This window comes from Thamnophis elegans, chromosome 5 (assembly GCF_009769535.1).
Source record: "Thamnophis elegans isolate rThaEle1 chromosome 5, rThaEle1.pri, whole genome shotgun sequence".
NCBI lineage: Eukaryota > Metazoa > Chordata > Lepidosauria > Squamata > Colubridae > Thamnophis > Thamnophis elegans.
The window spans coordinates 77,399,710-77,416,911 of record NC_045545.1 but is presented as its reverse complement, the minus strand read 5'-3'; the positions used below and the strand labels follow the sequence as shown (position 1 = coordinate 77,416,911).

At 41.7% G+C, this 17,202-nt stretch overlaps 1 protein-coding gene across 1 annotated transcript in view; it reads left to right on the top strand.

Annotated features, from left to right (window-relative positions):
• Nucleotides 1–248: 248 nt before the first annotated feature.
• Nucleotides 249–17,202, top strand: part of PREX1 (phosphatidylinositol-3,4,5-trisphosphate dependent Rac exchange factor 1) — a 233,455-nt gene continuing 216,501 nt past the window's right edge. Inside the window, exon 1 of the mRNA XM_032218666.1 lies at nucleotides 249–676. Within this exon, the coding sequence (XP_032074557.1) occupies nucleotides 485–676 (192 nt within the window). The 5' untranslated portion in view covers nucleotides 249–484. The remainder of the gene's footprint in view (nucleotides 677–17,202) is intronic.

The following is a 17,202-nucleotide window of genomic DNA, read 5'->3' as shown; positions in this document are numbered from 1 at the left end:
CATCTTCCCCGCGTCTGCAGCTCTTTCCCGGCCGCCGCTCTTCTTTGTTCCGGCCTCTAGCCTCTCTCCTCGCCGCCCACACTTCTGTTTTGGGTTCGTCCCGCCGCCTTCGCTTCTGAGCGCTGCCCCCGCCTCCGGGCCCGCAGCCGACCCTCCTCTCCTCTCCTCTCCGCCCCGCTGCGCCCCGGTCACGCCCCCCTCGCGCGCTCCACTCCCTGCCTGCTCGCTTCTCTCCATTCAAGCGCTCTTCGCGCTCCGTTCCTCGTTACCCGTCGCCGCCGCCGCCTTCTTCTCCTCGCCATGTCCCAGCGCGGCGCTCCTGCTGGCGGCTGCTAAGGCGAGCGAGGGAGCAGAGCGACTCGTCCTTTGCTTGGGGTGCGTTTGGCGTGCGCCTTGGGGGATGGAGGGCGCCTAAAGCCGGCCGCGGAGTGAGGAGAGCGCGCTCGGGACGGTTTTTCGGGAAGGTGAGGCAGGCAAAGGAGCCATGGAAGTGCAGTCGGCGACTGGAAGTCCGTCGGTGGCGGCGGCGACAACGGCAGCGGCCCCCGGGCCCGGCGCTCCCCCCTCGGAACCGGCTAAGGATACGGACCGCCAGCTGCGCCTTCGCCTCTGCGTCCTCAACGAGATCCTGGGCACCGAGCGGGACTACGTGGGCACCCTGCGCTTCTTGCAGTCGGTAAGAGCCGGGGCTCCGGAGAGGGTCGTGGGGGAGAGGGTCATTGGGGGGCAGGCGAGGAAGAGGAAGGGCAGCTGCGCCTCGGCTGCGGCGAGCGGACCCGCTGCGGGGAACGTGGAGGTGCCAGCCTTGGGGAGACTCTCGCCGCCTTGCGAAATGAGCTGCGAAGTTGGCCGGCGCCGGTGTAGTCGCGCCAGACTTGTCTCTGGAAGGCGATGCGGAGACGAATCCGTATCCAGTCCGCTAGGGGAAGGGGAGGGGGGGTTGAGTCGACCCTCTCGCCAGATTGGGTGCTCCCTGCTCCCGTTGTTACCGGGCGGCGTCACCTGTAGGGCTTGGAAGCGACCAACTTGGCCAAAGGGCAAGTGGGCTGGAGGGGCAGCTGAGGACACCGTGCTCGGTTCCTGCGGCTGGTTAAAGCGGACTTTGGTCTCCCTCGGGATAAAAAAGGTCTTGGGATTCTGGGTGGCAGAGGGTATCGCCTTCAGAAGTTGAAGAGGGCTCGGCAAAGGCCCGTCGTCGGGTGTTGGGTTGAGCGGGGCCGGAGATGGTTTGCAACCTGGGATGTCAACACTGGGAGAGCTCATCCATCATGTGGCTTTCCTTGAACTCCCCCTCCTCCCCCTATCTTTAATGCTCTTGGCAGAATGCGCAGCCGGCGCACGGGGCGTTTGGAAACTGCTACTGGTGGGCTTCTAAGTGGGTGGTAGAGGAGGGGCAGCGTTTGCCTCATGGTGGGAAAACTGGCCCTTGATGCCGAGAAGCTTGGTGTGGTTTTTAAATCACCCCTTTCAAGATCCAGAAGCCTTCAAGATGTTTACACGCTGTTGATTGGTCTTGCGGTAGTTCATCAGGTGCCTGGTTGGGCGTAAGGGGGAGCCCTTTGCAAGCAACAGTGATATAGTATTACTAATGGATTTTTTAAATTTATTTTTTAAGCTGAACGATAAAACCTTTTCTTGTCTGAGGGGTTGTTTTAAAGCGCCCCCCCCCCCACTTTGTTCTCTCCCAAGAGAAGTTTAGGGTGCATGTTTTAGACTTGGGTGACTTTTTCAGCAGTAAATCTTGGCTTATGTTGAGACTCTCTTGCCTTTTATTTTAAAAGTAATTCCAGGCACCCTTGTAGTCCTCCTAGAAACTTTTCTTTGTTGCTTGAATTTTGGATTACTTATTACTTACTTTTTATTGGATTAGTCAAGCTATTTGTATCCATGTCAGAGTAATTTTTATTTCTTGGCCAGATTAGTACTTGCCTTTTAGTTTTGCAGCCGTGGCAGTTAAAACTCATCAGCATTCCGAAACATTTCTTCTGTCTTTGCACCCAATTGCTTTGTGGCTAACTCTGTCCTCATGCTCTCCTGAAACTGTGGGAACAAACATTTAGCTTTGAGCACTGCCTAAAAACATCTATAATGGTGTTAGTTTTGTAAAACCTCTTCATTAGCAAGGACAGTGTACTTGAATTAGTTTGGCTCAACTGCAATTAACAAAATGTCCTGCAAAAGCAACCCATCTTTAAGGAATAATTTTAAGGAATGAAGTGTTTGCATTGATACACAGTCTGGTTCTGTTCAGACCAACTATTGGTAGAGCTTCTACAGTGGGTCCTTTTAAAGCCATAACAAGTCAGGTGCAAAGTTTAGTCATTAAAATGCTAGACATCTTTTCCTATTGTGTTCATTTTCATTGTTCCTCCCTCCCTCCCACTATTATTTTTTTAATTTACTGCAGGTCATGACACTTGGCTGTCTGATCTGTCTGATCTCAAAAAGCTAAGCTAGAAAGCTGGACTGGACTTGATCTTTAGTTAGGATGGGAGACCACCAGGAAATTCCAGAATATTTGGGATAGACTGGAGAGTCAATAAAGCACTGCAGAGGAGAAGGCATTGACAGGTTATTTCTATATTGAGTTCAGAACATTACATGCGCCTATGTAGTCATCATGAATCATACTCCACTCAAGGGTGAGTTTACTGTTACCTTATTTAGAGGCCAAAAAGAGATAAGTTGTTTGAAGAACCATAAATATTAGCATGAAAATCCCTGAATCTTTATAAATTCTGTGAGAGGCTCTGTTCTTTGCTTGCTTTAAATTGGATCAGGTTTGTGGAAACCATGGCCTAATATTTTGAAATTCTGTGTATACAATTTTGGCTACTCTTAAGCAAATCTAACAAATGGATTTCAAAGTAGTTTGTAATACAATATTAATTTTATCTTACACTCTTTTTATTGAATACTCTAATATATACTATACTAGCTGGTAACCAGGTGTTGCCCGGGTATTTATCGATGTCAAAGCGTTTGTCTGACAGGGAGCCATTGAGAGGGGCCTTTCTTCCCTCTACTCCCTTGCCCATCATCCCTGCCCCCTCCCTTCCCCCTCCCATGTGCTCCTCTTTCCCGCCCTCTCTATGATCCTGGTAATTGCCCCAAATCCATCAGGCACTTCCCCATTGGCCCACTGGAAGGTGAATGTCATGGCTGGCTTTCCAGAGGAAGCTGCGAAGCAACTGATATCACAAACAATTGCTGCTCTAGGATGCCACACTCACTCTCTTTAATGGGCCAGGCATTCTAGAGTTATGCTGGAACATACAGACAGACACACAGACAACCCAGGGGTGTCTCCCCCCCTGTATTTGTTTCCAGAGGCTAAGTCATCTGTGTATCAAATTTGGTTGAAATTGTTCAAGGTGCTCTAGAGTTATCCTGGAACATACATACATACATACATACATACATACATACATACATACATACAGCCTTGCATGTATGTATATGTATATATAATAATAATAATAATAATAATAATAATAATAATAATAATAATAATAATAATAAATTCTCCTGGTTTCTAGCTGATATCTTAACCACTGCACCAAACTGGCTCTTAAATTTAGTATTTGTTATATTGAAAATCTTTTAAAGTGATATCAATTGTAACGATAAATCTTTTACTGTTCAATAACTTACAATCCAATATAGTATTTTCAGTTTATGCTTTCCAGTTTACAATTTTAGTATACCATCCAAGCTAGTGCAGAAGGCAATTCTCGTTTTCATCAGAGGCTTATTTATGACAATTGAGTACAATTCCATCACAGTATGATTATAGATAATATGGCAGTGTATCGCCCCTGTTTTGATATTACCTTCCCATTTTCTTTGAATCATTTATATAAGTATCTTTAATCTATAATGAAACTATTAAGATTGTGGGGAAACAGTTGCAATTTCACATTGCTTGACAAATCAAGCAATCAACAAAACCATAAAAGCAAGAACAGTAAACACATAAATAACAATTTATTAGACAGGATAAAAACTATATGAACATGTAAGAAGAATGGAAAACTTACAAATTTTGTTAATCAGATAATTTTAATGTGGGATAAGGATATTTTAAATGTGTTTTTCTCAGAAAAAATATTAACTGCATAAAATTGGATAAAGTTTTTTGTGTAATCCCTCATTTTTCTGTAAGAACCTGAAAAAAGATGGGGTAAAATTAAAATGAATGGCTGTGCCTAATGAAGATTGCAAGTTATATATTTCTTCCTTTATTTTTATTTTTTGTGTTTCTTTAATTTGCACAGTACATTGTCACAATTTCATGTGGTATGTTTTGGCTTAAAGGTACTATGTGACTCCAGTAGTTTAAATCATGACTTATTCCACCATGTACAAAGCAAAATATTATACATATTTTCTATAAGTGAAATACATGAATTCAGTAGTATTACTGTTGGCTGAAAAGAATGTGGTGTTTGAAGGAGCAATAGCAATTGAAATCTTGGATTTCTTTAGTAGACATCAAAAGTATGTAATCTTCCAAAACTGTCAATTAAAGTGGCTTTTGGCTTCACGTTATTGATGTTTTATTTCATTGGAATGTTCTTCTATAAAAAGCACTTGTTACTTAACCATCACGTTTCTGCCCTGCCTAGACAAAACAAACCAATCATCCGCCAGTATTCTGGCTATTGAAGAAGAGAGTTTTGTTTTTTGCAGATTAGGTTATTTGCTACTAGTTCTTTGCCAGGAGTAAGGTGAGCATGTTTAGTTTTGACAAATCATAGTTTAATATGTGTCTGTTTTTATTGTATGGAATCGTTCTTCTTGCTGTGAATAGAATGGGCACTGTGCTCCCTTGTTTGTGTTTCTGTGTCTGCAGTCAAAATCAAGCAACTTATCCTTAGCATAATGTGGAGTCCAGCCACTGATTGATTCCACAATATTTTGTGAATATCATTGGGTACTGAACGCGAACCTACATTTATGTTATCTCTCAAGAATTGGTGGAAAAAATAGAGAGTTAGGGAACAAATCTGTGACTGAGTTCACATCTTTAACTGGGCCACATTTTACACATTTACAGTAATTATCCTAAGTACCTAAGACATACTAAATTAGAAATTATAGACAGTGCTTCTATTATTTACAGGACCTATTCGCCAAAATAGGATTGATTAGCTTATAATTCAGCATGTCATGCAGATGCAGCCCAATAGTGTTATACTGCTACATGGCTGTAATAGTGTGTCAGTGCATTAGTGATGGCTAATTCTAATACTGTTTCAGAATTACTGTGTGTATACCTTCAATATTTAAATACCCAGCTATACCAATTGAGCAGTGTGTGTAGCTTTAGCCTACCAGAAATGAAAAGCTTGGCAAATGCAGCTCAAGCATGCTAATTTTGCCTAGGAATAGTAAAATCACATGCCCTAGGTTTGTAAATGATAAGTTTCCAGAAAAAAACCCAGAAGCCATGTCAGGTTATATCTGAGTCTCACACAATTGAAGTTTGTATCAGTGGGCAGAGAAGGAGTCCAAGAAAATGCTATTTACTACTGCTCAATTGGAAGACTCTAGAGAAGAATATTTGTCTCAAAGTTGACAAGATCTCACACAGGGAAATGTTTTTTGGTGTCCTGGAGCTGTAAAGCATTGACCAGACCAGTTCTCCAAGGACACTTTTTTATGTTCTGTGTATTCCACAGAAAACAGTAGAAACCTCTGAGACAGCTTTTTCAAAACCCACTATCAGTACTTAACTCTTTTGAGTGCTGATGGTCTAATTTAGGAAAGAGAGGCTGGAAAACCTCTCTTTTCCCCCTCTTCTCTGGAACAGAGGTCACCAACTAATGGTCCGTGGACCACTGGTGATCTGTGAGAAAATTTTGATGGTCTGCAGAAAAATTACATTTTTATATTGTAGTAAATATTATTTATCTTCTTTAAAAATTCATATTAGGCGTCCACGGGTTTTAAAATTATGAATTTAGTTGTCCCTGAGGTCTGAAAGGTTGGTGACCCCTGCTCTGGAGCACTTTTCACAGAACACGAAGCTCAATCTGGAATTATAAATTGTCTGAATTTCATGAGAACTTGAGAACCATTGTCCACTGTCTACGGAGATTCTCAATCATCCAGGTCAAAGTTGACTCAAAGGTACTTTTTAAAAAGGCAACTGGACTTCTTTGGTTTTCAACATTTTCAAAGAAAAAACCCCCAAGAAAGGCCATTTGCCTTTTGGAAAAGCATCTTAGGACACTAAGTCCACTATTGAAAATTGCCCAAGTACACCATTAATGCTTATAATACGCCGCCTGGTTTAATACATGAGAATGTGACATTGCCCTCAACTTGGTAGGAAGCGGACTTAGCTTGTGGAAGCTCCTTCCTCAAGCTTATCTAGAAACTCGTCCTTTTTATCACAATGCTTGAAATTGGAAACAAAGAAAACAGCTTTGGGGAGAGGGAAAAAAGCATAGAAGTTAACGCAATGCCAGAAAGCTTTTCTCGTCTTGTGACAACAAAATACCACAGGGATGAACGAAGGAGTTGGTGTTTGGCGTTTGGGGCTGGGCCCTGGTTAAACATTTACCATACAAGCCCCAGATTTTGTTTCTCGTCTCCATAAATAACGCTGAAGGAGCAAAGAGCCCAATTCAATGAGTAGGGAGCCAGGAGTTTTCCAAGGACTTCCAGGCTCCCGTAGTAATGTGAAAGAATCCTTTTCTATATTCGATGCTATAGTCTTGCCTATAAATCAGGCTGTGTTAATTGCAGATTTTTTTAAAAAAAAAAATCTTTTCTTAGAAGTCTAGCATGTGGCCATATAGCAGTGAAGGGAAAGGTTTCTCTCTGTGTGTGCCTGGAGACCTTTTCCCCTCTGCTGGGTGGGGGTCTTCTTGCAGATACAAAAGGCCCCTTTTTTATTTGCTTTGTCGGGCAGATCCCACCACTTTTATTTTATTTCTGTGGGTCAAAAGGGGGAGCAAGAGGTGTGGGGGTGGGGTGGTGGTAGGAGAGGGCAGCCTGAATGTTACAGTATACAACATTTTCTGAGTTCCCTCAGGAAGCCACCATATTCCCTGCAAGAAAGCGGTGCAGCTTCTTTCTTGAGCTGTGGAATATAATGCAATTTTAGCTCCATGCATTAACACAATTTTACAATAACGCATTATAAAATGCTTCTTTCTTGGCTTGGCAGTTATTTGACAGTGCCCTGCTTTGCATCTTTGAATCTGAGTTGAATCCAGGGCTGCTAGATTCCTTTGGATTATGAAATCACAGAATTTCAAAAAGTTGCCTCATTCTTTTTTTCTTTTTTTTTTACCCTTTACCCATTTTTATTTATTCTTTATTTTTTATGGATTCTGAAGAATTCAGTGGCTGGGCTCTCTACTGTCTGATGAACAAATTGAGAAGCACTGTGTATATTTAGATTGACTCATCTCCCCAAACTCTTTTGCTTCCAATCTCTAAATTTCAGAACTAGGTTTTCAGTGAGTACAAAACTGTAGCTGAAGTTGTAAAGCTGAAAACAGTTGGAATATACAAACACACACACACACACACACACACACAGACAGACAGACAGACAGACAGAAACCTAATCTGTATCTTTAAAGGTAGCTTCTGGCCTGTATACATGCCCCAAATCTCTACTGTATTTTTTAAATGCCAAAGCCTGTTAGGATTACATTGCCAAATTTTAACAGAAGAACTTTTCAGAAGTTCAAGAACTTATGTCTTGAAATACATAAACTAGAACTCTCTAAATACCCTTGAAAGATTCTTCCTGCCCAAACTAGCACAAAGAACAGTTAGTCCTTGACTTAAGACCACAATTGAGCCCCTAAGTTCTATTGTTAAATGCGTTTTGCCCCCGTTTATGGCCTTTATTGCCACAGTTGTTAAATGAATCCCTGCTGTTGATACGTTAGTAACCTGGTTGTTAAGTGAATCTGGCTTTCTGACTTTGCTTGCCAGAAGGTCACAAAAGGTGATCACATGACTTTGGGACAACAATGTCACAAGTATAAACCAGTTGTCAAACATTTGAATTTTGATCACGTGACAATAGGGATGCTGCAATGGTGGTGTACGTGAAAACCGGTTATAAGTCACTGTTTTCAGTGTCACCTTGAACGGTCACTAAATGAGGACTACCTGTATTAGGTATGCACATTTGCATTACTGCCCTGCTACTAGGCCTGCCATTGAAGGTCCCTAGTTGCCAAAAAAATTATACAACTGCAACCTACCCCTATTTTTAATGCTTTGTCCTTACGACATAGTTTTTGTCTCTTTCCTAGCTCACAATAAAATGTGATTATTATTTATTATTATTATAATTATTATTTCACAATAAAATAAAATTAAAACAATATTTTCACATTTTTTGCCAAGAACCCACCTACACTTGTCCAATTAGGGAGAATGAATGATAGTTGCTTTCTGCCAACAGGCAATGCTTTCCTTAGCTTGCCTGATATTAAAAGTGAGGACAGCACCGCTTGCCAACTGTGTTACTGTGACAGAAGAGGGCCTGTCTTATAGGGGCAGTGAATTTTATTCAGGCAAACAGTTATCTGGCTAAAGCCCAGTGGATTGCACTTCATCATGGTCATCTGACTATTGCCCTATGTGTGATTATTACATTAAAGGTTAAATGTAATCTTTATTTGGCTAAATTTATTGACAGGCCATATTTTAATACAAAGATATGAAAGATCTGGGATATAAAAATGATCACACACATGCCCAAGACTGGCATTGGAAATTATTTGCTTACAAACAAATGTTCATCAATTCTGTTGATACCTAATACATCATTTCATATATTCCTGTTTCCAAGCATCATGTTAGACTGATGTAAATAACGCTGAGCTTAGCATCCACAGAAATTTTGGTTTGCATTGATTAAATTGCTGCCAGTTAATTTTGTTGGGGCATTTTTGTGCTGACTTCTTTCATTCCCTGTTGTATAAGTGTGTAACATTAGCACACAGGCTTCTATCAGATAAAGTAAAACCACATCCGTTGCCTTAAAAATATTTTGTTCTGCAACTCGGCTGAGTATTTAGCTTCTTGGTATTTAGGATGCTATGTAATCTGGAGCAGCTGTTTTGTACATGGCCCGCTGCTCTTTTCCCCCTCTGCGATTAGCTGCTGCAATTGGCCTTTGAACCATTACAAGGAATGTTTGTCTTGGTCACTTCTTGGTGGTGATTTCCTGTGTCCTGCCTTACAGCTCTTGTGTCTCTTCTTAGGTTCAGTAGGTGCTGATAATAAAGCTGTTTGTCCCGAGAAGGCAAACCATCTGGTTTCTGTAAAACATTGTTTTTCAAACTTGGTAACTTTTAAGAGGTGTGGACTTCAAATCCCAGCATTCCTCAGCCAGCAGAATTCTTCTCTTAAAGTTGCCAGTTTGAAAAACACTGGTGTAAAACAAGTTGTATGCATGGTGGCTTTGGAAGGGAGGAAGGGAGAGTAAAATATAGAAAAGGGCAGGGTGAAATGTACTTTCCTGTTTTTGTTATTGCTGAGGTATAGATCAGATGCATGAGCCTGGCACTTGCCACAGGGCGTTTATCTGAAAGGCAGCTGGACCATGTATTCCCATTCTGAAAGTGTTGCTTACTTTGTTCAAAATGCTTGATTTCATACAAGCATCTTCTCTTCCAGAGCAGTATTGCTTAAGTACTCAAGAAAACAGACAAAGATCCAATCCAAAGGTAGGGTGTCTCCAGAAAACAGTTTAATTCAGTGGTGGGTTTCAAAAATTGTTCGAACCTACTCTGTGGGTGTGGCCTCCTTTGTGGGAGTGACTTGCCACTCATGTGACCGGATGGGAGTGGCTTGCTGCCCATGTGACCGGATATGAAGATGCCGACGACACTTGTCAGGACCACCTTAAATTACCTCACACACAGCACTGGCATGCATAAGAATATGATGTAAACTTGTTTTTTAAAAGGCATCTTTGGTTTGCGTTAAAACAACTTCAACACACGCAATGTTCTGATTGCACCACAAACGCAGTAGTCATCCTTACCTTTCACAGAGGCACTGAGTTTTATAAATATGAGCATGATAGTGTAGAATAATCATATCCAAGGACCAGTGGTGGGTTTCAAAATAATTTGGAACCTCTTCTGTAGGTGTGGCCTGCTTTCCGGGTCCACTGGTGGAACCTCTTCTAACCGGTTCGGTAGATTTGACGAACCGGTTCTACCGAATAGGTGCGAACTGGTAGGAACCCACCTCTGGTTTAATTGTATAAATACAACAATGTATATTTCCCCAATAGGAAAGCAACCTGGATATGAATGTGAAATGAAAGCAGACAATTCATAGTTTAAGTCAGGTTGAGTGGGAATTTCTTTGAAATTTCATTTTTGATTAGCTGAGAACTTAACTTGGGGATCCCCACAGCTCATTGTTTCATTGAAGCTGTTGATGCTGTAGGTCTCTAATGAACCTTGAGATTAAAATGTCTGCAATCCAATATATGTGTCTTAAGGACGGTCATAGAATCGTAAATGCAAGGGCTTGTAGGTGTCTTGGAAATTATCAAGTCCAACTTAGTCCAACCTTGTGCTACAGTTGGCTATTACTAATGTGATTCTGCTGTATGACTGAGATATGTGTAATTAGTATGATAATGATGGGGGGCAGTGAATTATATCTGTGTTTTAATTAAAAATAGGATTTTCTGGCATGAGTATTTTAGGATCATCTGGAAAGGCATACCGGTGTATGCAAGTTTTTGGGTTCTTCATGCTGTTAGTAACAAAAGCTACTATAATAAACAGGGATTGAGGAAGAAGCAAGAAAGTCCAACAGCTTCATCAGATATTTCCTGAGCTCTGGAAACACAATTATTTTCCTTTGTATCCTATGTATCCCTCAACTATGGGGTGGCTCAGTGGCTAAGACGCTGAGCCTGTCAATCAGAAAGGATGGTAGTTTGGCAGTTCGAATCCCTAGCGCCATGAACGGCGTGAGCTCCCATTACTTGTCCCAGCTTCTGCCAGCCTAGCAGTTCGAAAGCACGTAAAAATGCAAGTAGAAAAATAGGAACCACTTTGATGGGAAGATAACAGCATTCTATGTGCGTTCGGTGTTTAGTCATGCTGGCCACATGACCATGGAGACATCTTTGGACAGCGCTGGCCCTTTGGCTTTGAAACGGAGATGAACACCACCCCTTAGAGTCAGGAACGACTAGCACATATGTGCAAGGGGAATCTTTACCTTATCCCTCAACACATTGATTCATCCTAATTACCATGAACACTTGACATTTGTCCTCAAACTCTTAAATGCTTGCATGTTCTTTAGTGTGATTTTTGTGTTTCCCCAAATAGTACCTATGGATTTTTCTCCCTGTGATCAACCAGGTTATTAGTGTTTTAAAGACATACATAGATTCCCTAAAACAACATAAGCAGAATTGTAGTCTTTATGCAGATTAACTCATGTTTTTTGGATGCTGAAAGCTGTTTGGGGGATGTTATCTTGCATATTATGTCATGTTTTTAGGGACTTGTAGCCATGTAGCCATGATGTTTTAACCTGATTTTAATTAAACCAATTTTTAGGGCCCATGCATCATGCAAACTATACTAACTATATTGTTTGTTTATTCAACATATATGCTACCCATTTTACCTGGAGGACACTAGGCAAATTACAATGATTAAAAAAAATTGATAAAAACATTAAAACATCAAAGCAATAAACAGCAACATTGACCTAAAATTGACAAAGATGAGGAGAAAGGGAGCAAGGTGCATAAAAGGGAGAGATGGGATCTTAGTCTGTTAATTACCTCCAGAATGATGCACCTCCATTGGGATCCTTAATTAAATCACAATCTGTAAATTGCAATAATCCAGATATTGTGTCAAATCAAGCCATATTATGGTTTAACATGGTACATAAAACCAATCAATGCCACCTTTACTCAAATGGGTGGTCAATTGAAATAATTGTAATAATCAAACCATCACCATGGTATCCTTCTGCGACGACTGCGGGAGGTGGGGGTGGGAGGCACTGTTTTGCAGTGGTTCTCCTCCTACCTCTCGGACAGGTCGCAGTCGGTGTTGGTTGGGGGGCAGAGATCGTCCCCGAGGCCCCTAACATATGGGGTGCCGCAGGGTTCGGTCTTATCACCCCTACTATTTAACATTTACATGAAACCGCTGGGCGAGATCATTCGGAGGCACGGGATAAAATACCACCAATACGCAGACGATACTCAGCTGTATCTGTCCGCCCCATGCCAACTCAATGAAGCGGTGGACGTGATGAACCGGGGTCTTGAGGCCGTTAAGAACTGGATGAGAGCTAACAAACTGGTACTCAACCCAGACAAGACCGAGTGGCTGTTGTGTTTTCCTCCCAATAATTTGGCCAGTGTTCCATCGCTCAGGCTGGGGGGTCAAATTTTACACCCCTCAGATAGGGTTCGCAACTTGGGAGTCCTCCTGGACCCACAGCTGACTTTCGACCATCATTTGTCGGCTGTGACCAGGGGGGCATTTGCCCAGGTTCTCCTGGTGCGCCAGTTGCGACCCTACCTGAACCGGGAGGCCCTCACAACAGTCACTCGAGCCCTTGTGATCTCTAGGCTGGAATACTGCAATGTGCTCTACATGGGGTTGCCCTTGAAGAGCATCCGGCGACTTCAGCTAGTCCAGAATGTGGCCGCGCGAGTGATTGTGGGCGCACCGCGGTTCGCCCACATAACACCTATCCTCCGCGAGCTGCGCTGGCTACCTGTTGATCTCCGGGTGCGCTTCAAGGTGCTACTCACCATCCATAAATCTCTCCATGGTAGTGGATCTGAGTACTTGAGAGACCGCCTCCTGCCGATTACCTCCCTTCGACCGATTAGATCGCACAGATTAGGCCTCCTCCGAGTTCCATCCGCCAGTCAGTGCCGACTGGCGACTACGCGGAGGAGAGCCTTCTCAGTAGCAGCTCCGACCCTTTGGAACGATCTCCCCGTGGAGATTCGCACCCTCACCACCGTCCAGACCTTCCGCACAGCCCTTAGGATCTGGCTATCCCGTCAGGCCTGGGGATAAGATTCTAATTTGCCCCACCCGAATGTTGAATGAAAGTTGTGTTTTATTGTTTTATTTTTATTTATGCACTGTCTTGTGTTTTTGTTTTGCACCCCCCCTTCCCATGTATTGTAAGCCGCCCTGAGTCCCCTCAGGGAAAAGGGCGGACTATAAATCATAATAAACTAAAAACTAAACTAAACCATAAAAACCAGTTAATATTATAGGAATCGAAATGAATGACTTTGAAATTCAGATTGGTGTGTGGTATTTATGTCCAGTTGATTCAGTGAGATCTGAATGGAGGATGATTTTTTTTTAAAATGAGAAAGCAGAGGAAACTGAATGCAAATCAGCCATCAGAGTGAGCATGCCTGCCTCTTCCCCTCTCCTAGACTGGAATAAAGGTTTCCCTTGGTATTTTCATGCCTTTTATGTTTTTGCTTCCTATTAGGGAGCATAGCCTTTGTAGTCAGTCCTGAGTGCTACAGCTTTCATTTTGTTTATGCTCCAATCAACCCATGTGGATGTTAATGGCCTTGACCTCTGCATTCACCATGCAGCTTTGCATTTTTGGATTGATCAAGGCTAAGTAATAATTACAGTTTTGATTTCCAGTGCTGTTGCCACTTCTCATGCCTTCTCTTTGCCGCATTGGCCGGAAGGCATCAGAGCACTTCTGAAAGCAGATAATGCAGAAGTCCTGGGCTTCATTCTTGAATCTGCTCCTCGTACTTGATCTGATTTCCTCCCCATCTACCAAATGGGATAGATTATAATCTCTACCTCATGCAGGTTTATGAGGGTTTGTTCATTAGGGTTTGTAAAAATGCTGCAGGTTACCCAGATGAAAGAGGAGTCAGGTAATTACTGTTTTCTAATAAAGTCTCGTATAAGTGCCTTCTCACAACAAGCAAAAGGCCTCTTTCCAAGCAAGATAATTATCTGTATTGCTCTGTGATGCATCCTGTGGTTTTATAGTGGTCTGCTCAGAGCTATATTCAGCCACTGAGCTTGTGCCTCTGTGAATTATTTGCGTCCTCAGTTAACGAGCTTTTCCTCAAAGTTGCCTTAAATTAAAATGAATTATATTTTGCATAAATGTATGTGTAGAGATGTAGGAAAGCAGCAGTAGAACTATCTTGTAAAATTTGACAATTTTCTTTCAGGTTGCTCCAAGATATTTTAAAGCCTGGGGAAGAGATTTCACTGGTCTTTCCCCATTACATAATTCGTTGCTGTCAGTTATTTGAATAGGCTTTGATCTTGTTTAGCCTTTGACTTGTAGTAAGTTACTTAAGGGCTTCATAAGGAAGCCATATCTATGACGGAATAAAATTAGTTGTGGTAAAATTGTCACTCCTGGTTTCCTTGAGGAAAATGTTATACAGGTGGTGTTTTATTCTCAGAGGTTCAGGGTAAAATTGTAGACAATGAAACTGAATAATGAGACTTAGAGTTTAGGGGAATTAAAGGTTTAGGTTCAATAGTATGCCAGGGGTCTTTAAATTTGGCAACTTTAAGACTTGTGGATTTCAACTCCCAGAATTCTGGGAAGTCCACAAAGTCTTAAAGTTGGCAAGTCATTGTCTTCCTCTCATGAGTGTTTCCTTCCATAGTGATACCTCTTTCTCCTTCTTGTGTGGTTGTAGTGGATCTCCCTGGGTCAGCTGAATTATGAGTCCTTGTAGCAGCTACCAATCTTCAGATGAATTCACTTGGCTGGTGATGGAGAGAGTTGCTCTGATTTGTATCACATTTGCTCATACTGGCTTCTGGGTCACTCTTTTATGAACTTGGAGATGTGACTTCTTAATTGTACTACTGGATGCTAGTGCTGTCTGTGGTAACCAGAGGGGGTTCTTGAGAGTCTGTGGGCAGTACAAGCATTGTGACTGCTCATGGCAATCTCCCATTTGTGCCACAGTACAAGTCAGTGATACACCTGTAGGCAGCATGAGCATTTGATCATGTGATTAAGAGACTCCTCCACTGAGATTGTGAAAGAGCTCCATGGAGCAAAGGATCCAGTATTAGCTATTTTTTCATGGATTACTACCTCCATCATTTACCAAGTGATTTGCTGTGAAGAAGGCCGGCTTCTATGAGGAAACCAGGCTGATGTGAGATTTGCTGAGACAGAAGGAAGGAAGAGAAAATACAAGTGCATTGCCCTGATGACCTAACACTAATCCTTGAAAAATTTACTATATAGATATGCAAACATCCATTCTCCATTTTGGTCATGCTTTAGGTATCAAAAAGAAAGGCCAAAATAGCAGATGTGCATAAACAACTGAGCTCTAGTCTGTAATTTATCAATTATTGATGTACAATACAATTTTATTATTAGATGTACATTCTGCCTTCAATTTCAAGGTTGTGTATATAATGTTCCTGCCTTCTATTTTTTCTATAACAATAACAACCTGTCAGGTGAATTCAGATGAGATGAGAGTGACTGGCCCAAAGTTTCCCAGCTAACTTTCGATGTCTAAGGTAGGACATTGAAGTCATGGTTTGTACTCCAGCACCATAACACCTTGTGCACATCACACTTGATGTGAATGAGTCACATCTATTTAATTGAAAACAATACATTTTCAATCTATTATTTTGTCCTGAATGAGTGTACAACTATTCAGGCCAAAGCCTGTCTTCAGGGAAATAACCAACCACACTAAAATAAATGGACATATTGAATTAGCATTTTGAACAGGGAGAAATGGTTAAAGGTAAAATTCCCCTTGAATTTTGTTAGATTCCCGTGACTTCATGGGCATGTTCAAGTTGTTTCTTTGGCAGCAGTCCAGAAGTACTTTGCCATTTCCCTATTCTGGAATATTCTTTCAATTCTTAATCTAACCTATAGCCCTGGGATTTCCTGACTATCATTCCTGATACTAACCAAGCCTGAGCTTGCTCAGCATTTTTTGATATTAGACAAGGTCAGCTAGGAAAAACAATGTATGCACCAAAGATTAAGCTGTTGGGACTAGCTGTAATTAGAGATATTGTATCTTGATGTGCTTCAAGGCTTCTGATGAAAATTAGCATGGGAGACAAGATGAGTTTCATCTTCAAAACTTTCATCTTAGCCTTTATATACCAAATTTGACTCAAAAGAGGTTGGTTTGTTGTAGGTTGTATTTTCATTTGTCATTTAATTCTAAATCCATGCCTAAAAGTGGTTTGAAGTGTTTAGTGGGTAATATTAGAAATTAGAAATATTAAAAATTGAGCATGAAATCTCAGACCTGCAGTTTACTAAAAATATTCACTTTGGGTTGGATAGTAAGTAAGCCAAATAAGGGGCAAAGTTTGGAAATGTTTCTTGGGTCAGTTTGTTGGATCCAACTTTCATTTCCTTTTTGTTCCCAGTACAAAATGGCTGTCCATTTGCCCTTTCACGAAGATTCAGTAGCTGTGTCCATATGTTATTCTAGGCCAGAGGTGTCAAACTGGTGGCCCGCAGGCCGGATTTGTCACACACATACCACGCCTCTCCCAGCTCCCCGAAAAGGAAAAATGTCACGAAATATCATGTGATGGCAACATGATGTGGTGAGTTTGACACCTCTGTGCTAGGCCAATGTTTTCTTACACTAAGCCAAATCACATTGTGGGCCAGTATGAAGTGTATGAAGAGGCAGTTGTTATTAATAAATCATGCCTTTTGGTCCATTTGGTCTAGTGGTTAAAAAATCAGGCTAAAAAGTGGGAGATTGTGAGTTCAAATCCTGTTCTTAGCCATGAAAGCCAACTGGGTGACTTTGAGCCAGTCACTCTCTCTCAGCCCAATCCACCTCACAGATTGTTGTTGTGGGGAGAATAGGAGGAGGAAGCAGCATTGTTTGCCACCTTGAGTTATTTGTAAAAATAACACAGGATATAAATAAAATAAACATAAATATTATCCACCTTTGCAATTCATTCAGCAAACGAGGTTGATACAAGCAATTGCTTAATGCAAATTCGAACCTACTTAATGTGTAATAGAACGAGTAAACACTGCACAGGAAATCTCCACCCTGCAACAATGACTTATAACAAGAATATGTTGGAGATTGTTCACGGTTTTATGCCACTGTGATGAAGGCTCAATCTGTTTCCTCCTTACCTGAAATTGCTGCAGAAGCTCCTTCAAGTA